This window comes from Centrocercus urophasianus, unplaced genomic scaffold (assembly GCF_019232065.1).
Source record: "Centrocercus urophasianus isolate 14NV4802_14NV808 unplaced genomic scaffold, USGS_Curo_1.0 seq_733, whole genome shotgun sequence".
Lineage (NCBI taxonomy): Eukaryota > Metazoa > Chordata > Aves > Galliformes > Phasianidae > Centrocercus > Centrocercus urophasianus.
In genome coordinates this window covers 2,729-19,198 of record NW_024885348.1, presented here as the reverse complement: position 1 = coordinate 19,198, position 16,470 = coordinate 2,729, and the positions used below count along the sequence as shown (strand labels likewise).

General features: G+C 48.2%; 1 protein-coding gene across 1 annotated transcript in view; it reads right to left on the bottom strand.

Annotated features, from left to right (window-relative positions):
- Positions 1-16,244, bottom strand: part of GOLGB1 (golgin B1) — a 37,195-nt gene extending 20,951 nt beyond the window's left edge. The window contains exons 1-11 of the mRNA XM_042838147.1: positions 16,102-16,244; positions 14,827-14,929; positions 12,813-12,965; positions 11,941-12,093; positions 10,468-10,626; positions 7,876-7,998; positions 7,315-7,428; positions 4,352-4,760; positions 3,074-3,138; positions 1,108-1,198; positions 18-85 (exon numbers count right to left, since the gene is read on the bottom strand). Coding sequence (XP_042694081.1) covers positions 18-85; positions 1,108-1,198; positions 3,074-3,138; positions 4,352-4,760; positions 7,315-7,428; positions 7,876-7,998; positions 10,468-10,626; positions 11,941-12,093; positions 12,813-12,965; positions 14,827-14,922 — 1,431 coding nt within the window. The 5' untranslated portion in view covers positions 14,923-14,929; positions 16,102-16,244. The remainder of the gene's footprint in view (positions 1-17; positions 86-1,107; positions 1,199-3,073; positions 3,139-4,351; positions 4,761-7,314; positions 7,429-7,875; positions 7,999-10,467; positions 10,627-11,940; positions 12,094-12,812; positions 12,966-14,826; positions 14,930-16,101) is intronic.
- Between the last annotated feature and the right edge of the window lie 226 nt (positions 16,245-16,470).

Here is a 16,470-nt window from a genome sequence, read left to right as displayed (position 1 = left end):
GTGGGTGAAATTTGTACCTCAGGTGGGACCGAAGTGTCACCAGAAGGCTTTTGCCCTTCAGAATTCACCATCTCTCCTGACACACCTGGTGATAAAATATACATCTCACCATCAGCAAATGGAAAGAAAATCCGTGCAACTGGAGATTCTCCAAATTCCCAGGTAGGAAACACAAAAGAGTTTGAGCAATGCACTCAGTCCAGATATCCCTGTATCCCTATAATACATCCTGTATTTACTGCATGCTGACATCACCTAAGTCTACATCACGTGCAACTGCAACAGAATAATGAAGAGACACAGAGTGAACTAATACACTTCTACTCTTCCAAAAAGAACAAAATCTATTTATGAGCCCTGTAGTTCCACCCCTTCTTTGGGGACATAATGTTTTTCTAGCAGCTAACAGTTAGTTCTGTTAGTTCTAGAAGACTTAAGCTCAAAACTCACAGGTTTTGCAGGTGGTACAAGATGGTTCTTTTCTTGTTAACAAAGAAAAAATATAGAAAATATTAAGTGCATTACGAAACCAAGGCTGTAAACTTAAGCCATTTAATGTTAGGAAGCACCACAGCTTACAGAGTTTACAGCTCACTCAGTTTCACCTTTGCTATTCTGTATACATTTATATTAAAAGCATACGCATTCCAGCAATTAAGTAAACTTTCTCATCTCTTGATCATCTCTTCACGCAGTGCAAGAAGGCAGAGATTTGAGCTCTTCAATGGGGCATTCCTGATTTTTAGAAGTTGGAACGTGGGGGAGGGATGTTTGGTAACACCTGAGACAAAAGAATCTTATTGGCTCTCACACAGGAACTCAGTGCTTCATCTTAAGTCTGTTCTGCACATCACTCAACAGCCTGTGCACCTGCATTCTCCTTCAAAACCTTCTCCTTTCTCATCTTACCTACTACTTTCTGTTCATGTATCCTCACCTGCCTGCCTTAGTATTTTCTCTTCCACCTTCTCTGTATCTTTTCTTATCTCCTCTACATCTTCAGATTTTGACTTTAAAGCTCTCCTTTCCAAACCACTTTGGACTTTTCCTGGCAGTTCTCCCACTTCTGCAATGCTGAGGTCAACACGCTCTATTCTGCGCCCTTACCTGCAGACGTAGCAGAGCCGTCTGTGCCAGAGGCTGAATCTTCCACAACCTGCAAGTTTTGTGTTTTCTCCTCAACTCCACCGTTCTCATTCTATCAGTGGAAGAAAGCACACTTAGTTTTAAGCTACAGCCTTTGCATTAGAAGACAGCCATCTTAGCTGCTGCTCAACCAAGCTTAGAGCATAAACTGTCGATCATACGTTAGACCCAGCTCTGATGCCTAATGGAAATAAAAGATGGTTTAGTTATGATACTAAGCAGGAGGCTGGGATATATCTCAGCAAATTAGGATACCAGATCAGATTTAGGATATTTTCCATTCTGAAAAGCCCACTTCCTGCTCTCCTGGAGCAGCTGGACACCTGCTGGCTGACAGGAAGCCACAGGTGAAGTCTTTATTTTGCCTTTCTTATGCATCCAGCTTTAAAAAAAGTCTAGAAATGAAAAATCTACTCCCACTTGAACTAGAGAAACAACTTCTTTTTTAAGTTATGACTGAAAACAATGAATAGAAGTAACTTTTGCTGTTAACTATCTCAAATGTAAGCACAGAGGATCACCCAGCCAGACAAGGGCCATCTCCAGTCCCACATTTTAGAGCACTTTTGTGACTGCCAGCTGAAGTGGAACATACAGGATGCATGAAAACAATTTGTGCACTCAACCCAAACCCTTGTATTGGGCTTGAGTTCACAGATATTTTGGGCTGAAGTAACAGGTCAAGGGCACAAGTGGCAGTAGAGAGCTGCCCAAATAGAACACTACATAAAAGCCATTTATGTGGACTGTAAGTTATCCATATACGTGTCTGGTGTTGAAATGGACACTTCCAGCACTGGATTCACAGACTGATTTTCAATACCCACCTTGGTCAAGGTGAGCCACATGCTAAAGCACTGTTCTCTCCACTGCCTCTAAAGGGGCTCCAGGAAATAGCTGACAGCCTTACATCTGCCCTTGGAAAGACCATGAGCACACACACATTTATGTGTGTGTGAACCTGCCAGGCCACCAGCTTACAGCCCAATGCCAGGCAGCTGGAACACAAGGCTCTGGGTAAAGCAGGATGGACTGACTCTGCACTTGCAAGCCCCACTTGTTGTCACCTTTTGGCCTGATTGCCTCATGGCAACAAACACTTAAGGAACCCATCTTTGGCATATGAACACGTCACACCTTCCATCCCCATTTCTAAATCAGTAGCCAATAAGAAAAGTCAATAAATGTGACACTTCACCTTACGCTGTACGATCAGTGGAGGAGCAGAGGAGCTGGAGAGTTCACACTACCAACTGCCTCTGTGTTGCAGAGGACTGTATTACATAAAACCCAGCATCATCTTCTCCCCCCTGCTGGCAGATGGGAGCGGAGCAGAGCACTCTGGAAGGAGCCCAGACCTTGCTCTAAGCTAACAACTCTACAGCTAGAATGGATACAGAGGCAGCCATCTCCATCACCTTGCTGATGGAACGTGAAGCAAAGCAGAAGGTATCCAAACCTTCCTGCAGTTCTGTTTGCAAAGCTGTTTGTGGTGGAAGCATACAAAGATACACCCAAAGTCTTCTGTTTGACAAAGAGAAGTCAGCACGCTGCCAGACCCCCATTGGGGCAGAGGGGACAGGAAGGATTTGAAAGGCAACCTGTAAAGGGCAGCTAAGCCTTTGGAACTGTGTATCCTCAGAACTCTCTCAGTTTAGCCTATGATTTTGCTGAAGAACTAACTCATAAGAGGTAGAAAATAGCAAGAATATCAATTGGGAGGATGAAGGACACAAGAATTCCAAACAGCAAAGGGAAAGTGGTCTGATAAGAACACAGGACAAGCAGTATTTGGAAGCTATTTCTGTCTTTTGCCATTAATCCAGTTAATAATAACCTTCCAAAGAGGATTGTTAAAAAAGGCCATCACAGCTTAGCAGTTTTAAGGCCAGTCCTTGACCTGTTTTAGTTTGGGCTTAATCATTACCTCTGAATTTTCTGCAACCATTGTAGCTCCCTGCTGAGGCTCCTGGAGAACAGGCTGGGACCTCTCTGAAACATTGGGAAAAAAAAAATGCACACATTCAGCAATTTATTTGAAAATTAAAACTCTCATTTAGAAAGCAATACGGTATTCGTCCAGGAACATCTGAGAACGGGACACAGAGAAAACAGACCAGCATTGGACAATGTGCTTTTTTTTCCCCTGAAAAAAAAAAAGAACTACCAAAGCACAACAGAGATTTTAAGCACCTTTTAGAAAATAAGATATTACTGTTCTTTTCCCCTCAGAAAGGAAAATGGGGAAGGACACCATGATGAGTTCTCCCTAATAACGAGTGATAGGATGCATGGGAACAGCACAAGGCTGCGTGGGGGGAGATGCAGACTGAGTATTTGATAGCATTTCGTTACCATGAGGGTGGGCAAACACCACAGCAGCCTTCCAAGAGAGATGGTTGATGCCCCACTCTCATCAATGCTCAAGAGCCATTTGGATTCCACCTTCAGTAATGAGCTCCACATTTCTGTTAGCCCTGCCACGTTCAGGCAGCTGCAGTTGATCTGTTTTGTCCCTTCCAAATGAACAACTCTATTTTTTTCTTACTTGGTTTGCAATCATAGGACAACCAATAGAGTTTCAGGATGCTTTTTTTTTTATTACTATTATTACTGTGTTTCTTTTAAAACAAAGAGACAAACCTTCTTATAAAGGACAGGGAACAAATTACTGCTGTAGCACTACTGTTGTAGCTACTGTTGTAGCATCTCAATTTCATTGAGATAAAAATGAAGAGAGAAAATCAGAGAAGAAGACACTGAAGGGCTACTGTCCAAGTCAAGAATGGCACAAGAGTTCAGCTGCTGTTTGTTTGAGTCAGCAGGTTTTTATCCTTACATTCCTGAAAACTGGCACACAAACCCCACTTATGATAGGCACAACACTGCACCAATATGATGAAACACGACCAGCTTGGGAGCTGAAGGGAGAGAGCAGTATTGCCTGCCTGGCTGGAAAGGCTTGTGACAGTCTCACTTAAAATCCTCAGACAAGCTCCTGATGCATGGGCTGTGCCAGAGGGCAGCAGTCAGCAAAACTGTGCTACAGAGACCTTCCATTCAACACCATTCCTATCCTCCCGTGCAACTGGGAACTCTGGCACCAAGACCTCCTTAGGAGCTGGCATAGAAACAAAGCCAACAGAAGGCAATCCAGTGATCCTTAGGCTAGTGAGAACCCCCTTCAGCAAAATGCTGTGCTTACCTTGTAGATTCTGCACTGCTGTGCTGCTTTCAGCAGACAGCACCAGCAGCTGGCCAACCTCCTGCTTCAGCTGATGGTTCTCAGCTACAAGGGCAGCATAGCTGGATTGGAGCTCTTGTTCAGCTGCCTTAAGACAACTGATCTGTAGATTCTTCTCTTCCATTTCCAGTCTCTGTTTCTGCTCCAAGCTTCTGTACCTCTCTAATTCTGCTTGTGCTGCTCTTGCCTCTTCCAGCTGCTCTGAAAGACACTGCACCTCCTCCTGCAAGCGATGGGAGCACAGCTTCCTCTCGGCCACTTCCAGCTCCATCTTCTCTCTGAGATCCTGAGATTCTCTTCTCTCTGCATCCAGCACATCTCTCAGAGAGCTCAGATCCACTGCCATCTTCTGGCACTGATCTCGGAGCACCTGTAAAAGGACATGGAAATTAATTTAACTCAGATCAAAACAGCACCAAAGCCAACTCCACGAACTGCATCTCAAAATCACCACTAAATCTTCTTCAAATATTTTATCAGAAGAAGGAAATCAACATAGCAAAACTCTCAGTTTGTTAGAGAACCTGCCCTACTGTTTGCAGCTTGCAAGGAAATAACACTGGGAGAAACAAGAGTTCTCATTGTGAGTACAGAAAAGAAACACATTTACTTAGAGGAAGAGGATAGGACAGGAAAACACAGCATTACAGAGGCCATGAATTCTCTTCTGGGGGAAAGAAAGCTTCTCAAGAAGGGGAGGAAGCACTACAACAAAAAGAGGGAGAATTCAACAATTACAGAGGACAATTAACAAGCAGAACAACAAAGTGTACGTGAAATTATGTCAAAAAATAAAAAGCTATAACAGGGATCTAGAGGTGACACAGTGCCCCACACTACACCCAGTGGCTCATGGAAGACCTCAGCAAGCTGGCAGACACTGAGCAGAGGTTAAAGCCAGCCAGGGAAGAGATGCAGGCCCTAACAGCCATGGCAGAGTTCATTCTGCCAAACTTCCTGCTCCTGAGGAGCTCCCTTTACTCTGCAGGAGGAGGAGCATCTTCTGCCCCAGGGCCTCAGGGGATGGGTGTAGCAGGCTCTCCTGCTGACCAGACACTGGGTGTAGGGGGAGTCAAAGGCACAGAGGAGGAATCTGAGGACTGTGCCACGAATCGGGATGAGCAGCAGTGAGTACATGCATCAGAGAGGATAAATCCATTTACGTGTAAGTTGCACCCTATCCTGCACCACTCCACCAGTGGGGGTGGGCTGGGAAGCAGAGTGCTACCACAGAAACCACTGGGAAAAAAAAGTCAGAGCTCTTCAACCAATATACACAAAAGGAACAAAAAATGGCTTCTTGCCTTCTCTTCAAAACTACTCTTCATCCATTGAACATGTAATGCAAACTCTGTGATGATGACAATAAGGAAAACAAAGCACATGCACTACAAAATGGATCCCCAAGACGAAGATGTGTTTCTCTGTACATAGTTTGCAAGATCAAAACCAAGAGAAACTGATTCATTTCAGAGCTACAGAAGCAGCTTGCAGCCATTTGGTCAGAAATGAGTCCTTCCCACTTCTCTACAGTGAAGCAGCTCACATTTGCTCCAAATTGCTTCAGCTTTCAAAGCCCTCACCAACAAAAAGCAGATGATCCAGCCACGTTCTCACAGAGCACATTATAAATAAATAAAGGAGGAAGGATGGCAGGGTTACACATTATTGAGGCCAAGGAGACTCAGAACAAAAGCTGACGTTTCTCCAGGAAGCACAGAATTGGCCTTTGAAGCCTGAACGGACAAAGAGCACAGGAGAACAGGACGGCAGCAGAGGTTTCACCTGTTCATAACTACCAGTGATGAGGATCTGATCATGAAATGAGTTTGTAGCACAGCTGTCTGTGTGACTGAGAGACACCCAGGTGACGCCCTGCACCACTGTCCCTGACACGGACACAGCAGAGGTCTCTGAAGGGCTGGAGATTCTGAGAAGCTTTGAGATTGGAAGCACAAAGGCATTCGTCGTGGATCCGCACGGGAAGCGGCTTCACTTGGTGCAGCTGCAGTCAGATTACTTCTCACCGGGCAACTATGCAAAATTCATTCTACTCGTCCTCATTGGGTCCAATCTCTGTTTTTCTGTTTGTTCTCATAGATGGGTGGACACAAGAACGTGCTCTTTGTAAGATGAAATTGCCATAACTGGCAGCGCGGTGTGGGAAAATACAGCAGTGGGAAATAGCAGAGGGGCTGAGCAGCAGGAACACAGAGCAGGACATGGGGAGGACATGAAGGGATGACAGAAGCAAGGGATGCAACGGAGACCCAAAGGTCTTCAGCACTTCACAGAGATTGGCTAAAAAAGGCAGTTCTGGAATTGGAGAGAAGTGATTTGAGGAGTAACAAAAGGGACAAGGAGCACTCTGTGATGTACTGCACGACATACAGACAACAGCTATGGCATAAAACACACCAAGCAAAGTAAAATCAGATACAGCACAAACTTGTGGACTAACACAGAGGTGTAAAACCATCTCAGCAAACATAAAAAATGCTTCTAAGTGGATCCTGGATCGAGGAATGAGCCACTAACATCAAATCCTTCCAGTTTGGAGATCTGTGGTGCTGACAGCTCGCTGCATCCTTCGTCCTCAACCAGATGGAAGCCATGGAACTTTTTGGGGGGGGACCACAAAGCCAGAAATAGAGGCAGATATCAGGAGACGTGTGCTGTATTATTACTGAAACATTCTCTGTGTAGTGGTATTCATTTCATTTTCTTTTCTGCTGCAATTAAGTCTGTGCCCTCCTTTGGAAGGAAGGAGTTAATGAACCTGGTATGTTAATGAACCTGCTGGCTGATTCCCTGCTGCAATCCTCGCGCCAGCAATAAGCTCATGTGGGAACTTCCACAAGCTCTGTCAGTACAAAACTCCTCCCATCCACACACAGTAAGGCAGTAAGCACACCAAAGGGCACCTGGTTTTGTTGTTCAGCCCCACGCAGCTCCTGCTGCAGCAGTTCCACCACCTGTGTTTGTCCCAGCAGAGCTTCTTCTCGCTCCTCCAGCTTCCTCCGAAGCGTAAGCAGGTTCTGTGGGAGAAGGGTCTGTAAGAGCCCCTGAGAGGCTACTGCAGAGCGACCACATCCCCTAAGTTTCACCCACCCACCCACTTCTTGCAACAGTTACTTTAATGGCTCAAATTGCTCTTATTGATGTCCACCACGGAACCAAAGTGCAGCAAGGAAAGCTCGCTGCTGTTTCACCAATAGGGAAGGGCAGCACTACAACTGCATTCAACAGTAACTACATTCCTACCTGCAACAAGGGAAGTTTTATAGCAGCTCAGCAGGCTGAAGGGGGAGCTCTGGAAGTGTGGAATGTCATTCTAAAAGCAACCTGACAGCCCCAAGCCATCAGCTCCATCTCCTCTCACCGCTGCTCACTTTGCTGAGAACAGCTTTCCCAATGCATCCTCTGGCTCTCAAAATGTATTTTCTTTTCTCCTCTTCACAACAAGGTGATTGTAACAAACATACCTGCTGCACCTCTGCTTCCTGAGCTGCTTTGTCTGCTGTTCTCAGCAATTCAGCTTGGTGCTGGTGAACCTGCTCTTTGAGGAGAGCTTCCTTCTCCTGAATTGCTTCCTGCAGCGAGCTCAGCTGAAAACAGAAACCAAAATACAGTAACCAGAGAGGAAAAAGAAACAAGCAAACATAACCCAAGAGGGCTGTAAGCGTGACAGATGTGCAGGTGTGCTTTCAGCATCAGCACATCACTCATATCTGGCGACGTCTGCAGCCTGGCAACCCTCTGTGTGGCTTTGGTCAGACAGCAACTCCAGCATTGTAACATACAGACATCAGCTAGTGACAGTTCAGATCCCATATAGAAAAGAACATGCGATAAAACACAAATGATAAAACATAATCACTACAAGTACGAGCTGGTAAAGCTCCTGATTTTGTATTTGCACTGGATCCTGTCCATTTCACAGATCAGAAGCTAAAAGTGACATCCACAGCACTAACATCAGCCACCCCGTAAAGGCTCACAACAGCAGCAGCTCTATGTGATAACAAGCTCATCTGCTCATCCCCAGCAAAGCAGAGAGAGGCAATGATGGGGATGGGAGAAGCTCCAAAATTCACCCCAGAACAGTGATAAAACACCACAACCCATCCACTAAAGCACAGCAGCAGGCAGGAGCCCATATCCCAACTCAGAGCAAGGGCTTCCCTGCCCAGCCCCATCCAGGGGCTGCTTCCTCACCCCGTGCTCAGAGAGCCACCTCTCTCATTATCCAAGAGGGAAACACAGTAAGAGAACTCCACTGCTGAGCACCTTTTGCATGAAGTGGTGGAGACAACCGAGGGATGATAGGGTGGGAAGCGGCCAAAGAGTGCTCTGGGTTTGCACAGACTGACTGTGGGGTGTTTGAAGGAAGAACCACAAGCATGGAAGCGCATGGATCTAGGTTGTTTGGGAAGGAGCAAGCACAAAATAGATGGCAATGGTATTAGAAAAGCAAGCTGTGTGTAACAGCAGCTGGTGGACACGTCTGTCTGGCCATACCCTGGTGGATCCGGCCATACCCTGCATCTGATCAGCACCCTCTCTTACTGAATTGTATTTCTAATTCTTTTTCTTTTCTGTGGGAAACACCTTCTGTCCTCCAAGGGGAAATGCATCTGAGAGCCTCTCATGAGAGTCAGGCTGGGGGCCAAAGGGCTCATGAGCCTGCAGTGATGGCAACTGAAGCCATGCAGCTGAAGGCATCACCTCCAGCTAACTCCAAGCCAGGCGACACGGTAAGCACAGAATCCTTAGGAGTTGGACTTCATGGCCTTTAAAGGTCCCTTCCAACTGCCCTGCAATGCACAGGGACACCACAGCTCCATCAGGCTGCCCAGGGCCTGATCCAGACTGGCCTTGAAAGTCTCCAGGGACAGAGCACCCACCAGATCTCTGGGCAATCCATGCCAGCACCTCACCACCCTCACTGTGCAGGACTTTTTCCTTATATTCCACCTAAATCTCTTCTCTCCTCCTTGAGCTTGAAGCCATTTCCCCTTTTTCTGTCACCACAGACTCTGTTCAACTGTCTGTCCCCTTCCTGCAGCTCCCCTGCAGACACTGACAGGCCACTCTCAGGTCCCCTCGCAGCTTTCTCCTCTCCATGCTGCACAGCTCCAGCTCTCAGCCTGTCCTCATAGGAGAGGTGCTCCAACCCTCAAGCTCATTTCTGTGGCCCTCCTCTGGACACACTCAAACAGGTCTGTGTCTCTCCTGTGCTGAGGACTCCCCATCTGGGCTCCATGCTCCAGGTGAGGTCTCAGTGCAGATGCCCTCCCTCAACAGGGAAAGATGGGGAATAGCACCCAAATTCAAAATCACAAGCAGACTTGGCTGTTGGATGGCCAAGGGAGCTCCAGCAACACCAGAGGGACCACAGCACCTCGAGGGGCTCTAAAAGCAAGACCTGCTTCTCTGTACTTTCACATCTCTGAGGGGAAGACAGCAGGGAGTCAATTAGCAGAGAGAAGGGTGTGCAGCTGTGTATTATGAGTGTCTGCATGTATCCACACCTCTCCCAGGAGAGCAGCACAGGGGGCTGGCTGTCAGAGGGACCAGGGGAATCCCAGTCAGCTCTGTGCACGTCTTCAAGACCAGCAGGTCCGTGCCTACAGGTGGAACAGAACCACAGGCCCCATGGTTTTGCACATTCACATGTCAGGAAGTGGAGAAACTGGGGTTCAAGAGCTGATTACTGAGCAGACTGAGCACAGCTGCTGGGAGGACCCACGACCTGCTACTGTGCATATTCTCACCATTCTTTCATGTGTGCCAACAGAGAGAAAAACGTCCTTTGTGTGCTCTCGTACCAGTGCTGCACTGTATGGCTGTCTGCACACACAGATGCACACCCTGAACACACACAGCTGCCAGGAGCAGCGTTCTCAGGATGGACTTTGGGTCCTGGAGCCCAGGTTTCTGCCAAGATGGCTGGATTTGGGCACATCAGCAGCAGCGTGTCACCAGGAATAGGTCTCCCTTGCGAATTACATCAGTGTAAGTGATGGGGTGAGAAACACAGTCAGAGAAAAACAGCTTTGTTTTTCCCCACGTACCTGTGCTGCATATTTGATTTCAGCGTCTTTCAGGTTCATCTCAGCTAAAGCCAGCTGTTCCTTCAGACCCCTTACAGTCTCTTCCTGCTCCCTGAGCTGCTCTTCCAGACCTTCAGCTTCGTCCCTTTGCTCTTCTCTTGCATTTTGGTTATTCTGACACTGCAAGAAAGAATCAGGAAAAAAAGAAACATAAGAAAGAAAACTATTGGTATTACTGTACTATTGGTATTCAACATCTGTGCCACCCTCTCGGTGCCCTCCTTCCTGGCACAGCTCTAAGATGAAATTATGTTTCTTCTAAGCTTGGCTCAGTGCTGTCACAAACTTACTTAGCATACTTTCAAGACATTTAAGTCATTGCCAAAAGCATCAAAGAGTTGTGGCCCTAAATAGAACCCTGCAGAACCCCTGCAGCCTGATGGAAGCCCACCTGTCAGCCAACTGCTCACCCATTGCACTGTGGTTTTGGCTGCCATATGCTGGATGCTTTGTCCAGAGGGATACTGTGAGAAACAGCCTCAAAGTTATACTGGAATCCAAAAAACAGACACCAGCCCTTGGTCAGCTGGTGGGGATCTCATCTTAACAGAAGATGCAGTTTGTGAAACAGGGCTTGACTCCTGTGAGCCCGTGAACCTTTGACCAACGACTTTTCAGGATTGCCTTTCAGGTGCTTTTCAATTAGTGGCCACCCCTCACCTCAGAGCTCACATTTCAATGTCACTCACACTCACCTTTTGACTTTCCCTACAATTCCTAACTTATTTTTTTCTCTCCCCAGTGTTTCTAATCACCTTTTACCCTCTTTGGTTTACTGAAGATCACCCCAGTGTGCAGTGACCTCTCTGGGCTTCCATCTCACTCCTCTTGCCAGCTCACATAAAGTTCTTCTAAAAAGATGATGTGGTCAGCAGAACAGTTCCCAAAGTTTTCACAAACTCAGCAGTGCCTGTGGCAGTTCCTCACCAGCAGTCAGCAGCTTCTTTAACATCCTGGCATGGGACATTCCTGCCCCTCCTCTTACCCAGGTTCACACAAACGGTTCCAATTTACCACGAAACATTGCAGAGGCACAGGAAGATACATGGCTTAGAAATACCATCTTGCATTTAAGTTACTGCCTTCCAACTACTCCTTCTGTCTTGCATTCCAGCCTACCTCCCCTCTCTTTTGCTGTGCTGTCAGAACAGGTAACCTTGGGAAACAGCTCACACACAGATGTGATTTCTGCAAGAACTTTACCCATAAGAGAGTACTGAAGATACACAGCATGAAAGTGACCCGTACCCTTGGGGAGATCAAGCTGTGCACCCCAAGGAGGTCTGTAGTACAGAGAAGCTGGACAGATCAGCTTCCTGCAGCAGACATCCTTGCTGGGACTGTGGATGTCCTGCTAACAACAGAAGGGCGAGACCTACGACACAGGGCAACCCCAGACGACCTGCAGAAGCAACATCTTTTAATTCTCCCAACCTTAGCACACATTTGCTCCCCTGGCACGGCCTGTGCAGGCAGCAGAGGGCCCTTCTCTGTCAGCTCCTCGATGCGTTTGTTCAGAGATGCCAGCTTGGCTTTGGCCTGAAGTTTCAGCTTCATCAGCTTTGCATCAGCAGCCTCGCGTTCCTCCTGGAAGAGAAGAACACGAATGGGCTGTGCTTAAAATCCCAGTGCTGCCCACCATCCTGCAAGCACCACTCATAAAAGCTGCAGTTTTGTCAGTCTGCCTCTTTGCCCAAACCCCTCTCACTACCAATGCTAATTAAAGCATTCAGAAAACAAACTTGCTCCAAAGCGCTTTAAACAGCAGAACAGTTGCATGCTTCTGCTCTGCCAGTTTCTCTCCAGGGGATGGACCACTCAAGGGACATTTCCTAGCAGTCAGAACAAGTTAAATTTGACTCCCTCTACAATATGCAGTCCCTCAGGACTTCCTCTCCTGCAGTGCCTCAGGATAAGCAATACATAAATGTGTTTAAATGCCACAAACCACTGGACTGCTGGGAAGCTGCAGCACAGCCTGGTAGGTCCCAAATGCTCTGAACTGGAGGGGAAAAAAAAAAACCCACTGACATAAAAGATATTAGCACTTATCAGAGCAATGACAGCTGCAAATGCACACGGCATCTGGACGCCACGTCTTCACTTCAGAGGCAGCTACACCTAAACAAAGGGCACAGAAGCAATCCCACATCTCTTTGGTTGAGGCCCACTCTTTGGAATCCCAAACCCGGCGCCTTCAGCAGTGCAGGCATCTCAATGTCAGAAGAAAACACAAAGTAGCCTGCACAGAAAGCTGACACAGCATTTCACACCTGCTGTTAGGTCCTTGGTAAAAGAGATGATACCTTGAGCACAGCTTCCTTTTGCTGGAGCAGGGCATCCTTCTCTCGGATCAAATCCTTCAGCTGGACAACCAGCTTCTCAGTCTGTGCTAACCGTTCCAACAAGTCCTCTGGTGCCTCCTCCATGCCTCCTCCTCCCAGCTCTGAAGGCTCTACCTGAAACAGTGAGATGGGTGCTCTGGAGGAGCAAAGTCCAAACAGACCACAGCACACATCCTGCTGTCACCTTCAGGTCCGCTCCTAAACGCTGCCTTCTTGTTCCTTGCAAACATTGCATGCAGCCTACAGAACTATACATGATTCTGTGAAATAGTGGGAAAAGATCATTGAGAAAAAGATGCTGGGGATGCCTCGTTCCTGGAGGCATTCAAGGCCAGGCTGGATGTGGCTCTGGGCAGCCTGGTCTGGTGGTTGGTGGCCCCTCCACATAGCAGGGGGTTGGAACTGATGATCATTGTGGTCCTTTTCAACCTAGGCCATTCTATGATTCTGTGTGTAAGGGGGGGGAAGAAAAAACAACAACAAAGAATGCATGCATCTTCAATGAACACAGGAAAGCTGAAGTGAGTGGCTCTCAGGAGATGCCACCACTCATGTAGTCTGCACTGCCCTAGGTGCTAAAAGGCAGCCTGCAGATCAAAGTCTTCTCCTGGCACCCAACTGTGCACAGCTCCTCTTCCTGCTTACAGAACCATTAAAACTTGGAAATCTTTCTTCATTCTCATTCTAATACTTTTTCTAGCATCACTTTGAGATTTAGACACTTATGTAGATTTTGGTTTGCCCCCACATAAGCACTGACTAAAGATGTTGGGAATTCAGAAGCAGAGTGGAACGTTGGCTCCGTAGCTCCTTCAGCACTCAGCAGTGAAGGAGGAAATAGTTCTCACTGCAGCCAGATGGTTTACACTCCCAAAACCAATTCTATGTTATGTCTGGAAGTCTTCTCACAGAATCACCAAGGTTGGAAAAGACCTTTAAGATCACCCAGTCCAACCATCCACCCATCACCAATGATTCTCACTAAACCACGTCCCTCAACACAAAATCCAGATGTTCCCTGAACGCCTCCAGGGTAGGATGAGGTTTAACAGAAGCAAGTGTAGAGTCTTGTATCTGGGGAGGAATATTGCATGCATCAGTACAGGTTGGGGGATGAGCTGCTGGAGATTTGCTCTGTGGAGAGGGACCTGGGTGTCCTGGTGGACGGCAGGTTGCCATGAGCCAGCAGTGTGCCCTGGTGGCCAAGAGGGCCAATGGCATCCTGGGGTGCATTGCAAGGAGCGTGGCCAGCAGGTGGAGGGAGGTGATCCTCCCCCTCTGCTCTGCCCTGGTGAGGCCTCACCTGGAGCACTGCGTCCAGTTCTGGGCTCCCCAGCACAAAACAGACAAGGATCTCTTGGGAAGAGTCCAGCGGAGGGCCAAAAGATGGTGAGGGGCCTGGAGCATCTCTGCTATGGGGAAAGGCTGAGTGAGCTGGGTCTGTGCAGCCTGGAGGAAAGAAGGCTGAGAGGGGAGCTGATCCAGGTCTGTAAATATCTGAGGTGTGGGGGGCAGAATGGCGAGGCCGGACTGTTTTCAGTGGGGAGTGGAGACAGGACAAGGGGAAACGGCTGGAAACTGCAGCATAGGAAGTTGTGCAGCAATGTGCGAAGGAATGGCTGAGCAGTGAGGTGAGGAGCACTGGAACAGGCTGCCAGGGAGGTGGGGGAGTCTATGGGTCCCAGTGTGTCTCTATGGCTCTCAAGGTGTCTCTATGGGTCCCACTGTTCACTGGAACAGGCTGCCCAGGGAGGTGGTGGAGTCTCCTGCTCTGGAGATGTTCCAGACCTGCCTGGATGCCGACCTGTGCGACCTGCTGTAGGAACTGCTTTGGCAGGGGGTTGGACTCCATGATCTCTGGAGCTCCCTTCCAACCCCTACCATTCTGTGATCCTGTGACTCCACCACCTCCCCGTGCAGCCACTCCAGTGCCTGACCACTCTTTCAGAAAACATTTTCACTACAGCTTACTTACAGTGTCAGAGGACTCAGACTCAGTAACTGCATCTCCACCATCGCCAGACAGCTCTTGAAGAACAGTATTTGCCAAGCCTGACAAACGGCTCAGCATCTTCAGCCTGAAACAAAGCAAAGAGTCAGGATACAGCCAAAACTGCTGGGGGAAAAAAAAGGCATCCCTCCACACTGGTCAGGCTTACAGAGAGTGCAACTGCTCTGCCAAGAGAACACAGTGGTTTACCTCAGCTCACTGAGTTCTTGCACTTGTACCTTTCCAATCCTCTTCCCCATCCCACCTAGGAAGGGAGAGCAAGCAGCTGCGTGGTGCTGAGCTGCCAGCCAGGATTAAACCACCAAAGAACAGAAAAACCTCAGGAATTGCATTGGGTTTGTGTGACAAGGTTTGGGCAGCAGGGGTGGCCCTCTGTCAGAGGAGTGCAGGAGCTGCTTCATAGCACAGGCAGCTCTGGATGCTGAGTGCACCTCCAGGAGAGCAGACCGAAGGAAGGGGAAGAAATGCTGCTCCACTCAGAGAGAGAACGTTCAGAGAACACCAAGGTGGGTGCAGGAGGAGGGCGAGAGGTGCTCCAGGCATGGAATAGAAGTTCCCTGCAGCCTGCGGAGAGGAGCCCACTGCAGAGCAGGCGAATGTGGCCTAAGGAGGCTGCAGCCTATGGAAAGGCCCTGCAGGAGCTGGCCCCAGGTCTGAGTGCAGCCCATGGAGGTAAGTCTATGCTGGAGCAGGTCATTGGGCAGGAGCTGCAGCCCGAGGGACCTCACACTGGAGCAATCCATCCCTGTGGGAAGGCTGTGCAGGATCAGTTTGGGAAGGATGGCATCCCATAGGAGGGACCTCACAGCAGGGCGAGGGAGGAGGGCAGAGGTGAAGCATTACAAACTGAACATGTCTGCCATTCTCCCACACTGCTTGGAGGGAGGAGGCAGAAAGAGGTTTTAGTTTGTTGTCAGTTCTCCTTGCTCTAGCCTGACTGCAACAGAACATGCAAGTACCGCATTAGATAGAAACTCAAGCTTACATCAAGTTCTGACGTCTCTGCTTAGCCAGCAGGAGACTTCTCAAGCTGGCTCTATGCTCATTCTCAATCTCCTTCATCTCTGCAAACAAACCCCTCCTCTCACATTGCCACTTAGAGCATGGAGACACCGACAAGGGTGAGAATCACACATCACTTCAGCGTGGCAGTCACAGCTCCCAGCCACCTGACTTTAAGCTAGGTGTGCTAACGTGCATTTCTCTATCGGGAAGCAAAAAGGCCACGTGAACACCAACCTCCTTCATGGACTGAGGAGCTCATAGGTCTGCTTGTTCAGTAGGGGGGAGGTTTGCAGGGCAGTGCTGCTGCTCACACACAGCTCCTTCACACCATTCCTGTTTATCTCGTGGGTCCTGGCAGGGCATAGGAACAAAGGGTCCTTGAAGGCAGAAGAGAAGAAAAACAATTTATTTGACAGTAAGGAGATAAAACCTCTCTCCTTTCTACACAACACGCTCTGGGTCTGTCACATTCACTCATCTGTGGTAAGCATTGAAAGTGAAAAGTCTTCCTTGTTTGGAAAATATGATTTCTCCTGTCCTTGCGAACGCACACTCTGATTTCCAATGCTTTCAAACTCTATCTCTGCAGCCTGCAGAACAGAA